This window comes from Anas acuta, chromosome 1 (genome assembly GCF_963932015.1).
Source record: "Anas acuta chromosome 1, bAnaAcu1.1, whole genome shotgun sequence".
Lineage (NCBI taxonomy): Eukaryota > Metazoa > Chordata > Aves > Anseriformes > Anatidae > Anas > Anas acuta.
In genome coordinates, this window is record NC_088979.1 from 140,488,947 (window position 1) to 140,514,387 (window position 25,441).

General features: G+C 39.7%; 1 protein-coding gene across 47 annotated transcripts in view; it reads right to left on the bottom strand.

Moving 5' to 3' along the window:
* Nucleotides 1-25,441, bottom strand: part of CACNA1C (calcium voltage-gated channel subunit alpha1 C) — a 475,965-nt gene that overhangs the window by 174,797 nt on the left and 275,727 nt on the right. For all 47 annotated transcript variants that reach the window (XM_068660882.1, XM_068660757.1, XM_068660872.1 and 44 more), the window contains exon 5: nt 19,325-19,464. In XM_068660882.1, the coding sequence (XP_068516983.1) occupies nt 19,325-19,464 (140 nt within the window). The remainder of the gene's footprint in view (nt 1-19,324; nt 19,465-25,441) is intronic.

Genomic DNA, 25,441 nt, shown 5'->3' on the forward strand with positions numbered 1-25,441 from the left:
CTAACTTGTTCCTCCTCACCCGAACTCATTTTCTTGATGATTCAAAGATGTACATTTACAGAGCATCTTCCCTCCAGAAGATTCCCAACACTTCACAAATTTATCCCTGAAGTCTGAATCACAGACTAAAGTAAAACTTGAATTACTTTCCCTGCCACTGTAATTCCACCACTCTGGAAAGGGAACATCTTAGCTGTTTTGCCTGTTCTTGACCTAAGGTGTTTCCCAGATGGTATTCGGGAGAGTTAAAGCATGGGGGAAAAAAAAAAAAAAAGAACAACCAGGACTGAAGCAGGACAAGAACAGTGAGACATGCAAGAGGGCAAATGGTGGATTGTCACAGAGCCCTGCCGCAGAGGATGGGAAGAGATGGGAAACCGAAGTCATGTCCCTGCTCTGATTCTAGGTTCTTCCAGAAGTGAAGCCAGTCTCAGGCAGAGTCTAAGCTGCTGAAACACCACCAAATCCATACTGACTGAGAGTTTGTGGCCATCGTGGGACCTCCCTACACTTCAAATCCACCTCATCTTACTTCAGTCTGAATGAAGGGAGAGTCAGAACCAGCAGTGCTGCTTTTGCCCCAGGATTTAGGTATCACTCTGTAACAAAGGTGGTCCAGGTCCCCAGCAAGGGGTATGAACAAAATGTTGTTATACAGATATCATTAACACATAAGTACTATTCACAATCAAGCCAAACATTTGCAGCATGGCCTCGTGACATGCAAGCAAGGTGACTCGTAGCCTGCTTTGATAAAGTGCTAAGCAGCTGCACTCTCAGATGCAGTTGACACAAGCTGCAGAGTCATGTGCCTCTCTGCCTCCTTTTTCTCGTTTGTACAACCAGAATAACAAAGCCAGCCTCAGAAGCTTTTAGTAAGGATTTGCATTTCCATTGCCTTAAAGTTATCATTGCTGGCGGCAGTGATGGCAACCACTGTCATTGGCAAATTATTAATGTTGGAAATATCGAGAGACCTCTAGAACTCCATAGTCTACAAATAGCCAGATCAGAACAATTACAAGATCATGATTTTGCAATGACTGAGAGCCAGAAGCCATTAACGTCTCCTGCAAATGCTGTCATCTCCTCAGAGAAGTTGATATTAGCTATGATTTTTGAAAAATGTGATTCATGAGTTGGAAATGTCTGTTATACATCTGCCAAGAGAGTATGTGATAACAATTAACTTTTAAAATCTATCATCTAAGATCTTAGATTCCGTCTCTCTCTCTCTCTTTTTTTTTTTTTTTTTTTTTTTACAAATACTTTTAATATTTTCTAATAAGAACGACACGTCTCTTGACAAGCACGTTTACTCACAGTCAATCCGCTCGTCAGCTCACAGCTAAGGCTGAGTCTTTGTGTTTGGTCCCCAGCCATGATGGAACTCAACAGAAGCAATCAAGGGTGGTGTCAGCTCCCAGGCAAGCAAGATCATTCACTGCCTGCTAGTAATCCAAAGTGGGCTACTAGCTTCCTCCAGTCAGAACGTTTTTTCAGGTGTCTGCAGTCAGTACATCTACCTGTTAACGGGTCTTGCTACCATCCAAGGGGAGCAATACTCTACATGAAATATTCTGGATTTCACAAAGAGATCCTTACATGAAGTACAATACTGACAGGATCAAAACTCATCCTATATGAGAAAAGGATGCTCTGCTTGCTCAGTTACCTCAGGGAACTTACTTTGAATAGGTAATATCACTAGGAAAAAATATTGCTGTGATTACATGAAGCAGTCAACCTTTTCCCCTAGCTGCTCACCTCATTCAGCCTATTAATTCTAAATATATACAGAAAATGAACTGCAGTGCACGTCAACATTTCTTCAATACTTTACATTAGTAGAAAATGTGATGTTCACCAGAAAGCTAAAGCAACATCCCACCTTCCCCCCAGACAATGAAAAACAATACAAAGAAGTTAAAATAATGCAGATGACTATGAACCTGCAAAGAACAACAACCAAACTCTGAAGATTAAAATATTTGTGTCTTCAAATAAATCTACACAAAAGCACAGAAAGGCCTTCATTTTTAGTGATTTTAGGAACCTTGCTAATCTAAAACATAGCCAAGATTGCAAGGTCAAGAGTCCTAATACCAGGTCTTATGTAATTTACTCTTAATTATTTTACTTAATTGACTTAATATTCATTATAGGATATACCCAGGGCTCCTGGGAGGGTAGTGAGGACAGATACAATGATGAACAAAAACCTCTCTCATTTTAAATATAGCTTCATTATTGCTCATGCCATGAAAGTGCTTCATCGTACTACAGATGTCCAGAGAAGATAATATCTGTACAAACCAATGCCCTTTCTGTTAACACAGCAGTGCCTGTGAAATCAAAGGCTTGCACCAAAAGCATGAGAAGACAAGGAGTTCATACAGCCAAGGGAACATGCACCACCAGAAGATTTACAGGTGCTTCAGCTAGACTAATTAAAGAAAAGCTTCTTGAGGAAAATAAATCAACCTTGTAGAAGAGATGAGCTACTGAACACTGTTAGCATGAATTGATGTGTGTGCTGTGCAGCACCCGATTCAGGTACTATGGCTTCAAATCCAGATAATTCCAGTAATTAGCAAGCACACATATATTACCGTTAAAGCATTCAGAGAGTTTCATTAACTTAAAACCACTAGCTGTGTAGCAGCTTTGGAAACCATAGAATGACCTCTCAGATGTACCAAATTCTACTTGTAGAAGGACAATGGATAGATGCGCATGACCTTGCTTGCTGCATTGTTGTCAGTGTAGTTGCTGCAATGTAGTTGCTGCAAGTAAGGTGCTTTGTAACTCTCAGTTCAGGCAGCCACTTGCAACATGAATAGCTGTTGCAGAGAATGGCACAAGGAACCGGGCCTGGACAACCAGAAAACTCTGTGTAGTGGCAAGGGGGGACAACAGGGAGAGCAGATGAAGGAGGATGAAAGCACCGGGGAAAGAGCCATAGGCAGGCAGAACAGAAAAACTTTTTTTTTTTTTTAATAAAAAACACACACTTCAAAACACAACAAAACTGTGTTCTGGAAACTGAGAGGTGCAGATCAGTGTCTGAACTGAGCTGCAGATATGTGGCTGATCAGACGCATTTCTGATCAGGGTAAATCAAGGTGAATCATCCTCTTACACGGAGTCACAAAGCCTTTTCTAAACAATGATGAGAACTTCTGCACACATCTATATGCTCTTTCCCTTTGCGGAGGAAGAAAAGACAGCTGAACTTACTAAGAAATTAATTCTCTGTTCCAACCCATGCATGCTCTTAGTCTTTGCACACTGCAACACATAGATTGCAACCAACATTGGTGATCGTGGCAACACAGTTCCCATGGCCTGATGCTCTCCGTAATAAACAATGACACACCTTCTGCACTTTATCCCTTGTGGAGGTAATGCTGGCATTCCTAGGAATGAGCTGTGCAGCTTATAATCATAATTAAATCAGAATGCCTGGTGACCTGCTCAGACCCAAAACCTGCCCTCTGGATTTCAAGTAGATGATGCCAATAGCCACCTTCCCACAGCAGAGCGAAGGGCTATGTTTCCACACTGCTTCACAAAGGCTGGCAGCGCTGTCGCTGGCCAGTCATAAACACAGAGCCCTGAACTTATGTCCTGGCAAGTAAATATAGAAAGAAATGTTTTTCAAATATTTGGCATTCTGAATGTACTTATTCATTTGTGGAAGCTCTCTCCATGTGCTAGACACTTTCCAGACATCTGAGAAGGCACAGGATCTGCCTTGGGAAGCTCACTCTGGGCTGGACAAAGAGATAACTGAGCAGGGGTTAGGGAAAGCACCACAAAAGGGATTGCTTGTCGTTTTTCAGCCCACGCTTTTCTTCTGTTAATAATTGAAGATCTGAAACAGCTCTTAGTATTTATTTTAAAAGCACTTTAGTTTACCTTAAAAAAAAAAAAGCCTTCTTGGCTGCAATCTGTTGGCTGACATTGACTCCATAAATGTTTCAGTAAGCCAAACATGTTAATGCCATTCCCTGGGCTCACAGAATTTAGCATTTATTTACCCTGATAAAATGTTTTAAATATTTATTACATAGGAACGGCATTGCTTTTTATGCCAGGTCAAGCCCTTTTCAGCCTCTCAAGGGCTGTGTCAACCCAAAAGTTTAGAGCACAGCTAGGGAATAGGGAGGATGGGGAAGAGCGAAGGAAATGAACTTGTACCAAGCAACATAGATCTTTCTCAGAGCTATGGGAAATACACTGGTAGGGATGTTGCAGGGGGTTTAGAACTATTGTATGGTGCTGTATTTTTCTCTCAGAAAGACAATCGTGAGAGGCTGGTTGGTGTCTTGTCAATTCAGGCAGTTATTGAAGAATGCACTTATCTGTTAGCACGTAGCTGTTTGCACCTAAAGCAATGGGATTGCCTACATACCCCGTTGTGTACTTACAAGCTTTTTTGGATTTTGACCAATGCTCAGCAAGATGGCACAAAAAAGTGCACTGGACCCAGCTGCTAAAATGTACTTGGCATTGTTGCGCTGTGGAACATATCCAAGGAAACTAATGGTAGGCTGGTCTCAGAAAAAACAATTGGGCCTTTCCAAGCACAGCTCTATCTTGCATTTTCACGTGCCTTTAATTTTGGATGAAACTTGGTTTGCTGGAGAGGGTGGTTTCTTCTTCTAGTCATATTAGCAGTTCAGATCTTCAGAGAAAGCATATTCTGAGTCTGCTCCTTCTTTGGTTTTGAGGGGTTATATTTTGTCAACACTATAATGTTGCTTGACCAAGGAGTATGAGCAGAGTCTCATACACATGACCTTCTGGGAATGAGCAGGAATAAAAGGGAAAGGAGAGGACTTTCAACTCTATCCATCCCTCCCCTCCGTCCTGAGACACACACTCAAATTTCTGTACTTAAGCCAGTGCCAAGGGTGTGGGAGGTAATTATTTCTCTGCTAATATAGTTCAGAAGAAAACTACTACTTTCTGAGAGCAAGGAGGAAGCAGGGGAGGATTTGTGACTCAGCACAGTGCCTGAGTCAGACCACTTCTGGGAACCACTCTCGAGGCAGGGTTGATGCACTGCTCCCTGCCGCCAGCCGAGCCTACCCACAAGGCGCGGCTTCACCCGATGGTGCGCCAGGAGACGGCCACCACGGTTATCTCCATTTCCACAGCACAAGCTGTAACAACCAGCAGTACTCCCCAAAGTGGATGTTTACCATTTAATAAACATGGGCATTGGCTAGGAAAATTGAAAAACATTAAATATTCATAAATATGAAAGGTTTTATACCAATTTTAAAGGCAGCCTGGAAAACGACAGACATTTTGTCACAAAACGGTCCACAGTCATGGCAAGATATCTGAGATAATTGCATCTGAAATGATTCACGAGGGAAAACATTGAGACTTTCTTCACTAGTGTTGCAAAGGGAACTCAGATGGCACAGTTCAGTTAAGGACAACTGTACAGTAACAATTCAAGGAGGTATCCTTTCCTGTCTTTCTGGAGTCTCAAAATATTAGTGGCAGATTGCTGGATAAGGCAAACTCTGTGGGTGTAGTGTAGTGTTCTTGGGGCTGCAGACATTGTTTCTATTTCAAGAATAATAAAGAAGGGCTTGGAATAGGAAGGAAAGACATGACACTAGCTAAAGTGCTGGTAGCAAAGAAAACCTAGGAAAGACACTTTTCAAGCTGGAAGAGTGACTGTTTTGGAGTAGGTTATGCTATTTAAACATATATGCTATTTAAACATATACTAACATATAATTCACAACCATGTGCTGGAATTAATAGAAAAAGAAAGTTTTGGCATCTGCTCCTAATGTTCTCTTTGCTCTGTTTTCAAACTGTTTTCATTGACTTTTCAAATTGAAATCCACACACACACAAAAGGGAATTCATACAAATGGGCGTGTGTGAACACAATTGTTTCATATTTGTGAAGTCTTGCAATACTACCCTCGCCTCGTCCTTTGAGGCAAGAAAGGGATAGCAGAACAAAAACAAAAGCCACAACAAACCCCATCTCTTCCTTCTGGACCCTTTTCTCCTGGGAAGCAATTCATCTCCAGTATCCCAAGCTTGTCAGAGTGACCTAACCTAGCCAAACAATACAGCTTTCCCTCAGCCCCAGCTTTTGGCGGCCTGAGGAAGATGACTGGATAAATGCATACTCTGCCTTAGGCTCTTTGCCTCTCTGCTGAAAGAAGCCTTGACTTCCACTCATGGAAGCATCCCTATTCCCTCCTGGCATGGGCTTTAACACTTTTAATAGCTTGTTGTTCAAACCATCTAAGTATTCACTTTCTTATAAAGTTGCTTACTGAACAAAAGACCTTGCTCATCTTTCCAGCCCCAATAATAGTAGTTAGCTTCAAGATTAAAAAAGACAATAAAAATGTAGTGTCGCTCCCATGCAGTTACCAGTGTACACAGAAGGAGTATGGGGAGAAAAGCAGCAACTAACTGCTTACTGAAAATTGCATATCACAAAAGAAAGACCATGTTGGTCAAAACACAAATGAAGTGTTGTGAGTTAATTTTGAGGCTACCTTGAACTCGCCAAAACAAGCTGAAAACAAGGCAGGTGAAAGGCAGTCCCCAGGCCAGCAAGAATCATCTATCACCTTTTACCAATAACTACCTTTGACTTTCTGCTGACTGGATGATAATGGACTCTCCAAGAAAACTGTGTGCTCATTGTGAAGATTTTATCGCAATAGGGAGAACTTTTATTCACCCCTCTCTCTGCACAGCTATGCAAAATCAAAGACAGTCTGGACAGAAGATTGTACTAGTTCTGAGTGAAATGATCCATCACACTTACACTTTTTAAATTTCTTCCTGCTCAAGCACAGCTGTGATGAAGATCAGCCTTTCAAACTCCAGCAGAGGAGCAAATTCTGGTCCAGTGCTGTGCCACTGGATTCAATGGGAAAACTTTTATATATGAATGCATCAAAAAGCTGTGCTGCCTAAGTCTGTTCTCGTGTACATAAAACAAAACAAAACAACAACAAAAAAAACCACACCACCAATAGTTAAGAAATCTCTGATCTGAGGCAATGATGAGAAAGTTTTGCTTCATCATGCCAATTGCTGTTTGAGCACAGCTCTGGGTAGCAGCTACCCAAATTACTGTGTCCTAAAGGACGTAATATTTGAACCAAGGAACTACGGACACCTGTAACTGCTAAAGCATTGTGGTAACAGAAACCCTTCGTCCTGAACTGTAAATACATCAGCATTTAAGTGGAGGACTAATGAATCTAGGTTACAATTACCTTTCTAAAGTTGGCAAATTCTCATGGCCATGAAGGGTGTTATTTTTACCTGCTTATCCTAATAGCTCCCCAGGTAAGTGGACATTATCCACTTTTGTCCAACAATCCTTTCTGTCTTCTAAATAATAAGGATTCTTTTAACTGTCTGAGCTTCTCCTAACTTTGCAAAAAGGTTTATAAAAGGTAAAAGCTAGCGAGGTAACAAATGTTAACAGCGATCCTGCAAGTGCAAGTGTAGCCAGGGATGATAACTTTCTTTTTTTTCTCTTTCTTGGAGAAAAATATATTGATGACAAAAATAGATCTTCCTGGGTTCCTATGAGAGCTCAATGTTCCAAGCCTATCATAACTGGCATACCATGAGCTACACTAAGTTTTACCTTCTCATGAAAGAAAAATTCCATCAAAATGCTGAATAAACCCTAAAGCGTTGTCTTTAGATGGCTGTCTGTGTAGAAGTGCAGCATCATCTATGCAAAAATCAGGATGTATAGCTCAGGAGAAGAAAACTCACTCCATCTCTTAACTTGAGATAATGTTTAATGAGCATCACTGGGACTAAGGTCTAGATAGATAGACATAGCATGACATTTTCAAAAACACTGTGATATGGGGTATTCAGGAGTATTTGAAGAACATAAAAAATAGAAAGTTACTTGATTAGGTAATGAAAAAATTATTCAAACCACACAAAGTAGGACTGCTGCTGTGTTACTGTCTTCATGCACTTACAGGACTCATTTTCACTTTTTTAACCACTGAAAATGCTGTCAATGAAAATGCATGGTACAATGATAACATCCTTGGAAAAATATGGCCAGACAAATCTAAACAAATTTGCCTCTTAATTTTCAGAAGAGAGTTTGGATTTAGGGACTTATTTATTGAGTTGTTGAGTAGTCCCATCTCAGAATACCTAGAAATCTAGCTTTTTTTCCCTTTCCTACACTAGAAAGACTGCTGCTTTTGATTTTTATAAATCTGATTAGACTTAAAATTCTGCTTGAAGGCATCAGATAATAAAAATGCCCTTTCGGAAAAAATGTCTTCTGATATAACAAGCAAAACTTCCTTCAGCTCTCTAGGTAGCTCCGGTATGTTTGGACAGAAAAATTAACGGTTGTAGTTTTTGCAAAGACATATTTGTCAGAAAAAAAGAGTGGTTCTTTATTGATATTTACTTCCTTTGTAACTTTCATTATGGCTTGCACAATTCAAAATATTCCTGTGCAAGCTGTGTATGTATTCTTGGAATGCATTGATACTAAACGTTTATTTATTTTGAATTTCATTTTACATATAATAAGCTGTCAAGAGGGATTCATAAAGCTCTCCTGCTGCAAGAGTAGTGAAAACTAAAAGACTAAATTAAATTCTTTATAGATACAGACATCTGCAAACATAAATCTGGATGGCATTTGGCCTCCTCTGAAGTAAAGATTTTAAGTGCAATTAAGATCTCAACACTAGAATGTTAAAGCAAAAGATGGGCTAAAATCTAAAGATTTATTTTCACCTCCATTGTGAAGACAATGGTGAGACTCAACCCTAAGCTGTTTCATTGGGTGCTGTTTGTAGCACACAGCTGAACTGCTAGGTACAAAACAGGCCTTCATAAATCTTATTTATGTGGATACATGGCCACGTTGGTTTGAATTCTGACCAACATATCAAACTTGATTAAAAGGAAATTTACCTTTTTGGCAACTTCCAATACACATTAAAGACCAGTGTATGGTAACAACCTATGAGAAAATATCAGTTGCAGAAATATGCTGAACAGCAAGGAATGGCAGTTATCAGAGAAAAATCATGAAACCCAGCACCCAATGCAAAACAAGATAGAAATATCAACCACACTGCCTATGTAATGTGTTAACAGTAATAGAAAACAGAACAACACATAATAATTTTAAGATATATAGCTTGCTATGTCCCAGTTCCAAGTGTACTACTGCCTTCAAGAAGGGGCACCCTCTGCAAGTATCTGATTGAAAGAGAAGAAGCTTGAAGAAAATGTACAGAGAATGTTTCGTAATTTGATTATGATGTCGAATTTCTAAAGAGATTTCCATTCCTAAGGCTTACTAAATTTTGTTTTCTTTATGAAAAAGTGTCATGAATATAACTTTGATAATTTCTTCTATTTCTTTATTCCATGAGCTACTTCCTGTCAAAAAATGCTTCTGCTGGAAAAATGTTGAACAGCTTTAGCCTTACTAAAGTTGAAAAAAAGATTATTTGCAGAGGGCTAGCAGATGTTTTCTGAATTGTGATTGATGTGGCAGGACAAACCAGGAGAACATAATCTAAAACTGAAAAAATAAGAGACATAGCTACTCAGACAACTCAGAAAAAATAATTGCAACAAAGGGTAAAACACATATGGGATAGGTTATTGTTACATGTGTTAAACAGGAATTGGATTTGCTTCTGGGAAAAAGGGAGATTAAGACAGACATCTGATCTCTTTTCCTTTTACGCAGTAGAAACCAAGCTTTGATAGAATGTTAAGAAACTAGGCAGGCTAGGTGGGCTGTTGTTCATCTTTGGCCAACACTTACTTCCCCATCGCTTTCTTCAGAACAAGAAATTACCTGTTCTATCAGTGAACATGTTAAACACAGAAAAGTTCATTAGTTGTTCATAACAGCCAATACTCCTGTGTACTCAACAAGCACAGTAATATCAAGCAGATATAACTCAGAAGACAGTAGCTGATTTTGGAGAAGAGGGAAGGTCTCTGGTAGTCATTCAAATCCTTAATGTATTTCCTCAAATTTGCCTCCTCTCAGTTCTGTGTACTTTCACATTTTTCCTCTGATAGCACTCATACAAGGGGTAATATTGATACAAATCTAGAACAACACTGAAAAAAAATACCTTGGCTAAACAGAGACTTAAAATGCATTCACTAGTTGAGACGATTATTTGGTCTGCTGCTCTGTGCTTTGTTGATAATGCTTTGTGAAAACCACAACAATGACCACAGGCATCTAACTGCTGGGATAAACAGAATTAAACCAAATGATGCCAGAGTCACTGGAACATCCATATACCTCCTTGCGTCCTGAGAAAAAAACCTTTCTGCACACTCTTGTACCCCAATTCTGAGACAAATGCTACTCTGGGTGGGTTAGTCATTTTTTCCAGAGAGGATGAGAAGGCTTTGGGTCTATTAAAAAGTCCCAAAACTTCATTTACAAGTTAACAGATGTACACTGATTTTAGAGAAAATGAACAAAGGACTTCAAATCATTCCTTACAAGTTCTTAAATGAATAAGAAATTTAAAATTTAGCCAATTAGAATCAAAATATAAAACGACACTTGATGTAAGCTTGGGATGACATCACATCTAGTGGAGATGTCAACAAAGAGAGAATGTAAGAAGAAAAAAAGCTAGATAATATCCTTACTATTTTGATCTGGAACAGCAATATCTTCCCTCAGCCATCAAGGAGACAGTAACAGCCAGAAAATACAAGTGAGCAACTGGGAACCCAACACTCCTGCAGATACTGTTAGCTACAACCTGTACATATATTTCTGCTTCTTTATGATCCAGACAGCAGCATATCTTAAAAACAATAAAAAATTGTTCTTGGGAGGTGACAAATGGCATTCTTAGATTTTCAGATGCTTTAGAACAAGCATCCTGATGGCATGGACTCTTATACAGACGTGCCCTACTCCCATTATTCTGAATGAGACCTCTGGGCACTACCTGAAGAAGGAAGAAGTGTTGCTAGAAAGAGAGCCTGATCCACCCAGAGCACTTCTGACAAACCTCCTGCTAAGCCAAGCTAGGATTCTTTGACTATCTCCTTGTCTTTGGTGTCAGTGTGGGGTTTATTTTCTTTGGTTGGAATGGACTGCCTACACTCTGATGTAGTGGTCCCACATTGATGGTACTGGGATTTTTTGTTTTGAAGACATGCTGAATAATCATGCCAGCACACATGGTAATGGGTAGGATAAAGGCTAACAGTTATTGGGTACACTCGTAGTCAGTGCTATTTTTAAAAGAGCTACATAGCAAAGATCAAATAATAAATATTTCCTTGTTTTCATTGGCATTCCTTAAATATGAGAGAAATCTGTATCACAAGACGTCTGTACCTCTGTGAGTAATCTTTTCTAAGACAACCCCCTTTTTTCCTACATTGAGTTAACCTCTTCTGTCCAGAATAACAAAATTACATCAGTCTGCAGGTTCTATCACTCAAAGAAACATACTTTAGGTCCTGATTATGTAAGCCCTACTCACAGGAATGATCTTTACCTATAAAAGATGCTGTGCTGGAATTAGATTACTCCCTTGAGTAATGGTGACCTAAGTAAATAAAGGACTTGCAAGCCTGCCTAGAGTTTTAAGTTAAATGTGAAGAAATAAGCTTAATGAGGACATTTGGTTCAGACTGTTCTCTCCTTTTTTCTCCACACCCTTCCCATTTATAATGAAAGCACAACAAATTGGCCACTTGAGATTAAAAACAGCTAGGCAATGACATGGGAAAGGTGGTGCAACTCGTCCTCACGCAGTGCTGTATGTGCTGAAGAGATGGTACAGATGGTTGAGAAGCCTTGTTCAAGAGTGGAGGAGCATGTAAGAAATCTGCACGACAGCACGTTTCCTAAAGCTTTTAGAGCCCAAGAGAAAAGAAAGGAACTGGACTTGGCAATAGATGACATAATTAAATGCAACAACAACAAAGTTTAAGACAGAATTAAGATTTGGAAACCAAATTTTGCCTGAAGGTATTTGCAGCAGTTTCCTTTATCATAACCTTGGCTTTGGTGGAAATAAACTGCTAAGGATACTGTCTCCTCCAGCTTACTCTACTCCATTGCATCTACGCACAAACCTTTCATGTGTTGGAAGCTTTGATCATACCTTGTATCCCCTTTACTGAAGGCAAAACAGAATTCTCCATTCATGTGGTATTTATACCATAAACTTATATGCACCAGGAGGATGAACTTAAGCCCCTACCTCCACCAGTGACACTGTATAAATGCAGAACAGATGACTGTCAACTTACTTTGCCAGAAGAATATACATTTTGAAAAAAAAAAAAAAATTAAAAAAATCTTTCTGACTGCTACTTAGTATTTCCATAAATTTAAGACTTAATATGTACAATTCAACATATAGAAATAGGCAATGGCTTATATTTCTTTGCCATATTGCAAAAACGTCTGCCATCTCAAAAGAGATGTCATTTGGGATTTTTTTGAATTCTGTGTTTATTACCTCAATTACATTATTTCTTCAACTATATAAAGTGGTGTTAATTTTCTTGGGCTGTCTGGAAAACAATGAGAAAGTACAGTTGAAAATTTGGATTATGTATTGAAAAAAATAAACAAATAAAAACCAAATGCAAGCCGAATAACTGCACTGGGTGTGTTTATTTCAATGACTGCAAAATAGCCATTGCAATAGATTCAGCTGTGATGTCTCAGTGGCTGGGTAGGGAATCAAAGGCTCAGGCAGAAGAGCAATCACAGGTAAGAAAGGCAGGTGCAGGGCATGGAATAAGACAAATGTCACAAGCTGAATGCTGAGATACGGAAAGAACTAAGAACATGTAGAGCTGCTGTATGCCCCATCCTCACCTTCCTGAAAAGAGGGTTGGCACATCCAAATTGACACAATGCTATCAATAGGAGGAATTAATTTCCTTTAGGAAAGGAGGAATTTGATGATTATTAAAAATCACCATTCCCCCTGTTTTATACAGGAGAGGCAGATCATGGGGGTTCAGGAGCAGCGTGTCTACAGCTGGAACTGTGCTCTCTGCATGATGCTTGATCCTTATTTACTTGCATTGCCTTCTCTACGCATCAGCTGGCATGGCTTTGAGGCTGCTTCAATTACTCTTGAGCTCAATTTGGTCTGTAAACAGATTCATCTTTACAAAGATTGTAGCAGAGAGGAAATATGATGCCTGTTCTCCCGTTTTTTAGGTATACAACCTCCAAACCAGGTGTAGCTGAAGACTAAGCCTTCAGTACAGAACCAGTTTCTAGCTCATGGCACTAAGGGGTCTTCTCATACACAACAAGTAACAAAACTCCTTTTTTATTAATTGTTCAAGAGCAAATTCAGCTTCCTGGGTGCAGATCAAACATGAGACAGAGGATTTGCTTTGTCTTACATTAGGAGGACTGCCATGGTGGTTTGACTTGTCCTTATTGTCTTAAGCTCTGTAAGTTACATTTTGCCACAAGTACGCTCACATTTTTCTGTCAGACAGGGGGATCTCTGAATTATGAGACCACACAGACAAATTTCACTTATGATTTGAAATTTTTAGATCATACTCCTCAAAAAAGAAGAAAAATAAATAATTTCAGTTTTAGAGTTAAGAATAGTATTCATTGGACAAGGTGGACTATAGCCTAAACACCTTATCAGCATATGCAAGCCTTTTTTTCTCTTATTTTTCCCCCCAAAATGGACTGTAATTTTAGTATGCACAATGTACTCAGTGCACTGTCCCACACAGACAAAAAACTAGACAGAAAAAAATCCAGTGCTGTCACTCCAGGGTTTCCTTACTTCACTTACCTGTAGCAATATGGCAAATTAACAACAAGCACAGCTGGATGACTTTGCCAATCCAAAATTAGTGATTTAAATGCATGTAAATAGTAGCCATCTCTAGGCACTCATGAATGAAAATTCTGGTCTTATTTCATTTTAACTAAAAAATATACTCAAGCCAGTTACATGCTGTTGTCTCCTAGACAGAAAGATATTGCACTGTCATGAGAGGGGTGAGGAAGGTCTGGGTTAGGTTCTTCTACTCATATTCTGTTTCCCAGTTTGCAATCACTGCAGCTATGCTGTAAGTACTACAGGTCATGTCAGTAGTGGTGATAAAGACATACCTATGCTGCCTTTGAGTAACTCACAGGCTTAGCTTTCTATAAGAAAATTAAATACAATAAATGATTGAACAGTTGGAAGTTTTTGTTCTAGTGGAACAAACAAGTTTCCTCTCTAGCCCTGGAAAGGATATCATGTTCTTCTGCCCACATAAATTGGGGTGGGGTCAGCAGAGGATCTCATTGAAAATACAAGTATGGAGCACAACACTTACTGATCAAATTATATGGCTTTCAACTTAGGTAGAAGAGCTTATAAATTAAGTTTGGCAGATATCGGATAGGCAATAACTAGTGGCAACAATGCAGTTACATGAAGATGAAGTACAAGATAAAGAGGATGAACAGAATGTATGAGGTGATATAATTGAGCAGCATGAATAAAGGGGATAGAAATGGAATTTAATAAGTTAAATGGGTGTGAGTTAGCATGTGTAGGAGTAACTGATTGCCCTTTCCAATAGTCAGGAGTGATTTTCTTTTTTAATTGGATCATGCTTCTTCACTGCCAAATTGGATGCTTCTTTTTGCCCTCCTCTAGAACAAAATGTTTAAAATAAGTTTTAAAATACTTAATAATGTAAAATGGATATAGAATAGTAATCGACAGAAAACTCCTGCCACAAAGGGCTGACTTGATTCTGTCCCTCGAAAGCCTTGCAATGGTTTGCTTGTGCCAAAGGAGATAATGGGTAACAGCTTCCAAGACACTTAAGTGATTAAGTTTTGGTATACACGCTGATTTTGCACTTGTCTACTTATGTCCATCAAAGGAATTGTTTTCCTTCCCTCTCCTTTCTCAAACCAATATATTGATCTTACTGCCACATTAAGATGGATGCTCCAATGCACATGTGAAGTGTTTTTTTTTGTTTGTTTTGTTTTTAAACAAGAAGGCTGTGTTGGTACAACAGGTGGTATGCTGAAATAAAGTACTTACTACAGAAATGTTATTAGTATGACTGTAACAGAATAGTTGAACAGCGCAGTCTGGTCTGTGCATTAAAGATCTAAAGTGCTTATGTCTAATTTTTGGACATAACTTACCACTTTGACATCTAAATCTTCCATGTGCTTTTGAAAATATGCACAATTAATTTAAATGTTAATTCCAGGCTAAACAGACTGGATGTGGATTATATTTCTAGAAGCATTATGACTTTAAAAAAGTTTTTTTTTAAAAAAAAAAGGTTGCTCAGTGATCCCTTTTTATTTTTATTTTGTTCACAAAGCAACTGCAAGCACTTGGATGAGAACTGTGGGAAGAAGTACCTAACCTACCGCCCTGCCTTACACCTGACACAGTCACAACAAAACCTGTACTTCTCAGTCTGAAATATCTTTTCAAGGAAGGAACTCAAAATCCCTATTTAAAAAATAAAAACAACAAAAACAACAACAAATCAATCCCTACTGCACTTCTTGGAAATGTATAGATACTTAACAGCAATTTTAAAAGTTGTAATGTGAACCCAAAGGCATTAAATTCAGTGCCCTTGCAGGCTTCTCCCATGATGCTACAAAAGTTTTTGTGACCTGGGTACAAAATGTCTATCTCATGTTTTAAACAACCGTCCATCTCTTTCCTTATGACAAGTGGTCTTGTGAATGTCCATATAACCAAGAAGAATAAAAATGTCATCTGTTCTCTTGAAGATTATGGAATATTTATGTCCCCACAACAGTCATCCTGACACAGACTTCAGGCTTTGCTGAATTCATGACCTCAAACCCGTTTGATTTGAGGAGGCACTAAATTAATTTGGCACCTGGAATAATTTGAGCTTAAAGATTGTCAATGGCACTGTTACCTGTCTGCCTGTGGGTGAAGTGACTTGTCTGCTTGCAAATGAACCACTTCCTGTGCATGACAGTCCCTGAATTTTCTGCTATGCAGCTAAGAGTGTTTTCCGGCAGGAAGCAGCTGAGTCCCAGCCCATAGATGGGACTTAGAGAAAAGGGATTCTTAGCTCTGGTGCTAATGTCCTTTACCCACCTATCCAGAGCCCTCAGATACCTATGTCAACCCAGGTGTCTAGCACTGGCAGCCACTATGAGGCATATAGAGTTAGAAGACACTTCTTAAAGTGTTAAACTTTGAACTTCTGCTTCAGTTTCTCCAACTGCAAAGCATGGACATTAGTAATTTACTTCAGAGCCAATTCATATGTTGTTTCCGCAACTTCTGACAACACTTACGTAGAAACTCTCTTTATTCTCAAAGAGGTCACTGAATGCTTCAATCTGAATACAAAAGATGTCCCTCCTAAGCTTGGTTATTTCTTATGGACTGAGCCAGAAGAAAAACAAACAAACAAAAAATAAAAAACAAATCACACAGAAAATCTTCTTGACTTAGAAAAAAATTACTCCATCCTCTCTGCTGCCATGCCACAATCCAATCTCCCCACTCCACCTCAGACAACCCATTTTCTATCCCCAATATAGATGAACTTAAGATTTGCATGCAAAAATTCATCATGTGCTTCATAATTTTATTTTAAAAGAATCATTGTGCTTCAGAATTTCCCCTCCACCCTCCCCACACAGTTGTAATTCGACTTGGACCTCAATCCAAACAGCAGATGTTGGGCTTTCCATGCAGAAGAAGGCTGCCAATGACCCAGAGGATCCCCTCTTATTAATCATGCTGTTGCCACACACATACAGAGTTTAAGTGATAAGAAACTGCAGTGCATGCTACATTCGTGTAATTTTAGAAGAAATCTGTGCAGGTAGTCTCCTCACAGTGAAAAAGTCTGCTTTATTTTGTGAGACAAATGAAGGAAAAGACAATTTTTTATGGATGGCAAAACAGAGCAAGTACAATGCTTATAACTCTGACTGATGCTGACAATGTCTCAGGGACAGCACTTGAATGGGACCTAGAGATCTGGCTTCCAAAACCTCTGTGCTAACTTGTTATATAATAATGTAACCCTGCAATGTACTATTTATGGTTGGCTCAGCCAGTAGTATCTAAAGACCTCATAAGAAAAGTTATGCTCTAATACATATGGATTTGATAGCATCTATCTAGGCTAATCAACAGGCATTTTTACAATTCAAAAGCTCACAGTGAGGCCGTGTTAGCTACAGACCTCAGCAGGCTTTCTAAAAGCCACATCAGCCCCAAAGAAGTCTGGTTCAATAAACATGTCCCTGATCAGAAACATAAAGACTATAATAGAAAATGTCTGTCAGTAACTGTTGATGGTTTCCCTGTTTCACGCTGGACTGCCATCTCGTTGTCTAGAGCAAGTATTTGTTAGCATGCACCAGGCTCCCTGGCTCTGTTTTGGTGCAAACTAAATACTTCTCTTGATGAGAAAAGCCACAAATGGACCATTAGATAGTTTATGCTAGGACTGAGGTCATATAAGCAATACGGATATGAATTATGTGAGATTTGGCTCCCTCCCCAAGACTTCAAGAGAAGTAACAAAAGCCTTTGTCTTGAAGAAAGAATGTTGTCCCCAGGAGAACAAGAAGTTTAAGGGCAGTTAAGCTCAGCCCATACCAGAACAACTCTCAGAGCACTTCCCACCATTAGCAGCATCTCACTGAGAGCGCCCCAGTTCACAGACTTTTAAACCACAGCATCTTCCCCTTACCATTAGGTGGGCACACAACTTGTAAATACCAAAAGGCTTGGATTGGAGAAAGACTAGAAAGAACAATGAAACCTCGTTTTACAGCCAGGAATTAAGTCAGTGCCAGTGCAGACTAAACTTCATGAGACAAATCCTGCCACAAGGAGAGCTGCGTTCTGCACTGCCTGCAAGTATTGCATGGTACATGACTGTCTGCATCAAACAACACTGCAGTAATCCCTAACACAGGTGGCATGGATAGTGTGGATCATGGTGGCTCTGTATCGGATGGTAAGGATTGCTTTTTTTTTAAAAAAAAGAAAATAAAAGTTTTTTTTTTTTTACTTGCTACATGCCCAAAGCAACCCCAGGTGGACACAAGCTAAGGCCTTCCACCAGGTTACCAAGCATGGCTCTTTTGTGAGACCAATTAATAGTGCTGTTAATTGTTCCTGTTAATGTTCAGCTCCTCCACAGAGATTCCCACCTTCCATTTAAAAAGTTTCTACTCTTTGTGGTTGGGGAGAAAAGCCTGAAAACATGTCTCTGATATAATCCATTGGGTCAGAAAACAAGCCAAAGAACTTCACAATTCTTTCTAAATCAAATACGTCATCATTTTTAAGTTAACATCACAGAGGGTATGGTAGCCTGACTTCAGGTTTTTGAATGACTGAGGTTAGAAGTACTTTAAGATATCAAACTAGTGGGCTCCCCAGGTGAAAATAAACAAAGCTCTCTCCACAACTACTCTGGAGATTAACTCCTTTCCTGCTAACTGCATCTCTCATTGCTATGAACACGGAAAGCGATGACAGCTTTCAACTAACCATCTCTCTGGAAGGCCAATAGACCCCATGTAGAACTCTCAAGCCAAAACATCATCATCATCCTGCACTGTGATGGCCATATTCCACTTCCACAATAGAATTACCAGACTTCCAGTTACTCATACCTTTACTGTAAATAAGAAAACGGATATTAGACTATCAAAAGCTGCTCAAGGGCTTTCTTTGAGGCATTACAAATAATTTAAGAAAATAAGACTAACGGGGAACATGACTGTGTCATTGCCTGATGCCCTGTTGATTCTAAATTGTTCCCAGCACTCTTGATGAGAACATCACGTGCAAAGAAGAAGACACAATTTTAATGAAACAGCTCCTCTCCTTCCCAAATCAACACAAATGATCATACAGTATTTCCATCAAGGTCAAATATTTATAATACCAACAATGCACCATGACTTCACAATTGTTTAAAGGATCTTCCGCTTGAAATCTTGAAAGTCTTGGATTTCCCACTTCCACTGTTTACTAAGGTTGCACAATCGCATCTGACACGCACAAAACTTCCATTCCCCTTCGGCTCTGGGTTGGTCATCCTTTGATTAATACCATATTTACCATGAAGCTACATTCATTTGAAAAAAGGCCTCCTCCACACACCAAAACCAATTTGCATCACGTGCCATCTTCAAAATTGTTACATGAATTACTCCTGCTCCGTGCCGTGCCACGGACATGCATATAAGAAAATCAGTGATGTTACTTACTAGGAACTCCAGACACCAGCCGTAACGGACGCAGTACTCGGAAAGCCCGCAGTGCTTTAACATCAAATCCGGCACCTTTTCCTCCTATTGAATTCCCCCCATCTGCTTTGGTTGCTTGTTCTAAAATTGCACTAAAAAGCCTGTAAAAAGAAAGAGGAAACAAGCTGTAGGCAGACAGCAAGGCTTGGGCTAAACAGGAACAGAGATCATCATCATCATATCACACAAACTATCTCACAGACCTGTGAAGAATGTCACACATCTCACTCGACATTCGCATATGGTGGAGGAGAGACAGACTCTTCCCATATGCAATAGCCTAATGGTGATGTCTATACCATTTGCAGAACACTTGTTTCTGGAGCAGACATAAACACAGCATGCTCCTCCTTCAGCCCAGTGGCTCCTTGCAGCCAGCTACAGACTGCCCCAGCAGCCAGCCTGCCTGGTGGCAGATGAAGGTGTGCTCCCCACCCTGGGTGCTTTGAGATGGCCATTCTGGCCATGCCTCATGACGAATTTGAAGGCTCACCAACTACAGAGCATGTGGGTCAGGTTCTGAAGGTAGCCTCCAAGGTGCCCTTACCACATAGTCAGTTCATACTCAGTGGGAGTTGAGTGGAAAGGCAAGAAACCAGAAATTGTAGGGTTTGCCCCTTCTGCTGCTAATACTTTGCTATCTTTATTAACCAGCCATCCGCCTTGGGGAAAAAAATCATCATTCATCATTAACCCAGTCGTTAATTATCTGTCACCCATTTTATAAGGAATTAAGATTCACCAAGGTCACTGCAGGTAGAACTGGGTTTCAAACTCAGGGATTCTTCAAGGTGCAAATGTTTAGATAAGGGAGCATGCTCACATTATGTTCTTGTGTATCCATTTGTAAATCCCTTGATGCAGTGGCTATGGAAAGCACAAAACTGTAGGAGTATTATTATTAGAATATCTTATTATACCAGTCTTAATGTTTTATCTTGCTAGTAGGAGTAGCTGCTTTAAGGAGAAGATGTCTCAGTCAGAACATGTTTGAAAAGGCAGAGCAAAGCAGGAAAGACAATGTTCTTCTGTGAAAGAGCTGAAGGCTCACCCTATGTGTTAGTAAGAACTTGATTTAATAAATTAGCTTTCAGGAAGCAGCTTCCATTTTTCTGGTAAAACATTAGTACCTTTGGGGAAGAACGGATTCCTCATGAATTTGCTAATGACATTGCTTTCAGCCTTGGAGTCATCAGCTTGAACCCAGCCAAATTCAGTAGAGGTTAAAAGCTCTTCCAGCCTAAATGGATGTTTGGGGCTCTGTAGAAAACCTTGCCTGCGAGTGGCAGAATCCCTGTGGCCCGTAGCACGTCATGGAAGTACCAGATGTAACTTTGAAGAAGCTGTCTGGGATGCAAGGAACAGCCTGGTTGGAGCGCCCTGGATTCAGCACTGGCTGATTTCTCTCAGATGCTGCAGTCTGCAGTGCCTCTCTCAGGATCTCATCATCCACGTTCCCTAACTGGCAGACTCCACAAGAGCCCCCAGACTGCATATAAAGCAGAGACTGAGCTGCCTGATTGCTTTGCAAGGGTCTCCAACCCCTGCAGTCTGTGCTTGAAACCTACTGATAGGGCCACAAGTATAGGGAGCTTGCCCTGGATAGAAAAAGGATTCATTTACTGAGGCTTCTAAGCCAGCACATTTCCCCAGCACTAAATCCACACAAAAACATGGATTAGTAGAGTGCAAATGTGAAATTAGTTTCTTAAGCAGGTGGTATTTATTTTTTTTTAATTTCTTATAGAGAGTCTTATAAAACTTGTCATCTGTGACTGAGGAACTCCTATCTGAATCTATTCAAAGCCTCAACTTCAAGCACTGCAGAAAGATTTAACAACTAGGTAACAAGCGTGGGAAAAACTGTGTGTGGGGAGGTTGGATGCTGAGTTTGTAGGTGTTGCAGACAGAGAAGCAGGATGCAGAGAAGACAAAAACAGAGCCTATGAGAAATACTGAGTTGACTACAGACATCACAGAGAGATAAACAAGGGCTGATGCAAGGAACATGAATTATTGGAACGTATGTATTCCTTGAGCTATGTATACAAATTATACAGAGTCACAATTTTCTGTTGGTCTTCATAATAGAAACACTGTAGGTCAAATTTGGCCTAATATATTTCCAGAAAGCTAGTGATTAAGCTCTAGCAATGTGCTTTATTTCTTATTCAAACATTTCTATCTTCCTAGTCAACACAATTCCCGTAGTAGATGATGAGTGACATTCCCATACAACAGTCCCAGTCTCCTGGGATCTGCTGGAGGAAAAAGAATTCACTGCAAAAGGTTTCCTATGCTGTTTTTCAGCTCTCTTGCAATGCTGAAAACAAAAAAAAAAAATCTCAAAGAACTGAGTCAGCGCTTGCGCATAACTGAGGGTCTGGTCTCCTGCTCCCCAGTATCACTGGACTCCTGGTTTTACCAAAAAGCAGCTCTTGCCCCTGCACCAAGGGCATTTCTCCTGCTACTTGTGCAACAAGTAAATCATGGGCTGCTCTGGAATTCTGCATCCGAGGAAAAGCTATGCATATCCTAAATTAACTCCAGAGAAACAGAAACACAACCAGAAAGGCCAATGACTCCAGTGGAGCTGGAAACTGCTTTCTGAGACTAATGCAGTTCTGCTGCAGGCCAGTTAGCCCTGTTTGTGTGCTCCAGTACCAATCTGCTAAACGTGCTATCTTGAGGTATCCACAGTCATCTGCCTACTCCTTCAGGAATAATTTGCATCAATTCCTGCATCTCCTCATTTAAAAACCCACATTTAAACTTGAATTGCATTACTCCTGCTAATCCTGCTTTAATGCATTTAGCCCGTGGTTAATATCTCCCTCTATACTAATTCTGCTTTTTTACTATTTCAGTACCACTTCATGTTTCTCTTATGTAGTATTTCATGTCTTTCCCTTTGATATTGGGGTCTGCACTGTGTCCAATCTGACCTACTGGATCTCTATGCCACTCTTCAAATTTACAGTACGTTCTGCCTATCATACATTGTTGTCCATACTGCCTCCTGGGTTAGGGCATGGGCAGATCTATGACTCATAGGTTATATCTACAACATATTTTTTTGGCAGGAACTTCATTATGACCCAGAGGAAAAAATAAGTCCTCTTCCTAAATACTACAAATGATGAGACACAGAAGAAAGGTAAGGCTTCTGACTGTCTCTTCCATCACCTTCTTTCAGGAGAAAAACCCACAACCACATAAAATTGGTACTTTCTAAAAGCTCTATAAAATCTTCCTAGATTGTCAGCTAATTGTTCTACAGTCCTAAAAGAGATGGATGGATGTTAAGGTACTGATATAAAATACAAGGCCAGAGTCCTTCTACTTTGTATTTATATGGCAAAGTCTGCTCTTTGATGAAAACCTCTGGGAAAAGGTATGGTGGAGAAAAATGCTGTTCTTTCTTTTCTCAAGTAGGTGAGTTAGCTGAAATGCATGCTTCAAGCAAGGTGTGAGAGAATTCTGTGCTCGCACAGAAATCAAAGTTTGGATGGTATAAAAATGCAAGGGGGCTAATCTCTTGTGGCCACTGAAATATCTCACTTTTTTTTTTTTTTTTTTTTTTTAAAGAACACAGAAATCAATCTCATTTCTTTCCAGCTACCTACATCCTGCCAGCCGAAATTCATGCCCCATTTTCATTTGGATATAGTACTTTCCCCTGAAGAAGCACAATTAACAACATTTTGATTTCTGAATTTCATCCATGACATGACTACACCTGAAATAAATTCATTTGACAGGCATAAGCTATAAAGCAGAAAATAAATTTCTGTCACACTCAACGCATGTATGGGCACAGTCCAGTTTTGTTTGTTTGCTTCAGATTTACTTGTGACATATGAAGCCAGCCTCACTGTTTTTCTTGCTCTTACTTTTCTGTTTCCTTTTTGACATCTGAAACATCTAAAAGGCTTTCTCTTTGCTAGATAATTCCAACAGCAACATGGCAGGGCTGTAACCTGTTCTACAGCTCTTCATTTCCACTGTGGGGAAGGTATGCTGATTTTTATAGCATTAAAAAGAACTTGTCAAGGGCCTCCCAAAAATAAAAACGAAACAGAGTGCTTGGTATTTCTAAGGCCAAAAATCAGCAGAAAAACACAGCTGAATGAATCCTCATAGGTATAAATAAATAGTAAAGTACAATGTTTTTTGTTTTTTTTTTCCACTGGCTTTACAGTTCACCTGTGATTTGTGGACATGGAAGTGTTTGGGTCCACCCTTTACAAACTCCCCACAGGCCTTTGGAAAGATATATACTCTGAACACATTTTCCAATATGTTCTGAATTTCAGATCCTTTCTAAATACCTTCACTGCTTACCTTCCCAAGTAAGAATGCCTTTCAAATTATGACACCTTTTTTTCTGGCAGAAGCTATGGGTCCTTGGAGGATGACTGTGCCTGGCAGACAAACCACAGCACTGACAGGAAAGACATATAGTCTTCTAGAGCAACGTTGTCAAGTTAGTCTTCTCTCACGAGAAATTTCCTTCAACAGCCTAATGTTAAAGGACATCACTGTTTCATCTGAAAGTTTTATGTTTTCCAAAAGAGGAACAGTAAAACTGAAAGAAGCAGGAAACAATTTGACTAATAGTCAGTGCTTGTGGGTTGTGCCTCATTAGGCAGCTTATGGGTGTGATCTCTACTCTTAACTAATAATGTTCTTATCCACAGAGCCTCTGATTGATACCCACACACAGACATTTTTCTTCAAAGCAGCATTTAATGGTACCGCTATAGCAGGGTCATAGGCTATTTAAAGATAAGTTAGAATCAAGCTTTAAAAGACTTAGCTGATGAATAAGCAGATCTCCCACACTGCAAGGATGATAAGCTGTTACAAGCCTGCGGGTCTAAAGTGCATCCTTTCTCCAGAAAATGTAGCGGTTGTCTTCAGTTTCCCCTAGAATTTACACTTGGCCCTATACATGACTATGTTCCTCTTACTCTACTCACTTTATGTTAAAACATAGAAGGAAGCAAGTTATGCTGTATTATTTCTTCGAGGCATATTAAACTGATTAAACTGACCTAAACAGAGAATCATTTAGGTTGGAAAAGATCTGTAAGATCATCAAGTCCAACCATCTACCTAACATTACCAACTCCACATCCCTAAGCATCACATCTACATGTACCAAATACTTCCATGGATGGGGACTCCACCACTTCCCTACGCCACCTTGTCTGTGATAAAATTCTTCCTAATATTCAATCTAAACCTTCCCTGGTACAACTTGAAGCTATTTTCTTATGTCCTATCATTTACCACCTGAGAAGAGACTGACCCCCACCTCTCTACAATCTCTTTTGGGGTGGCTGTAGAGAGCAATAAGTTCTCCCCTCAGCATCCTTTGCTCCAGACAAAACAGCCCCATCTATCTCAGATACTCCTCATACACCTTGTTTTCTGGCCCTTTCACCAGCTTTTTTGCTCTTTTCTGGTCATGTTCCAGCAACTCAGTATCTTTCTTGCAGTGAGGAGCCCAAAACTGAATACATGTTACCCAAACTGTGGTCGCACCAGTGCCGAGAACAGAGAAACCATCATACACGGTATGCTAGGTATACTAGCAGTGTGTACTAGGTGGATTGAGAGACAAACAAGTATATAAAACCTGTCTTTTTATTTTTTTTTCCTCCCTTAACTTCCCAAAATACTTAAAGAAGTATTTCACTCGTAGCCTTTTTGTTTTTTGTAGCAAGAACAATCACTGAAAATGAAGGTGCTGCCTAAGGCAGAACAAGCATGAATGGCAATTACCACAGTCATTTTTGATGCTTCCAGTATTAGTTCCACATCGTTCCTTCCCTCCCAGACCAAATAACCCTCTCTGCCCAGTGCTACAGCTGCGTCCAAATCACTCAGCTTTCTTCAGCAGCTGACCATCAATGGTCAGAAAAAGGTGCCACAACAAAATGTTATGAGCCTGTATTTCTGCACTTTTCTTCCACCTTTCTTTATCTTTTTTTTTTCTTCTTCTTTTCTTTTCTATGGGGCTTCCTCCCTTACAAAATATTCAAACATGCTGAAATTTAAATATGATGTCAC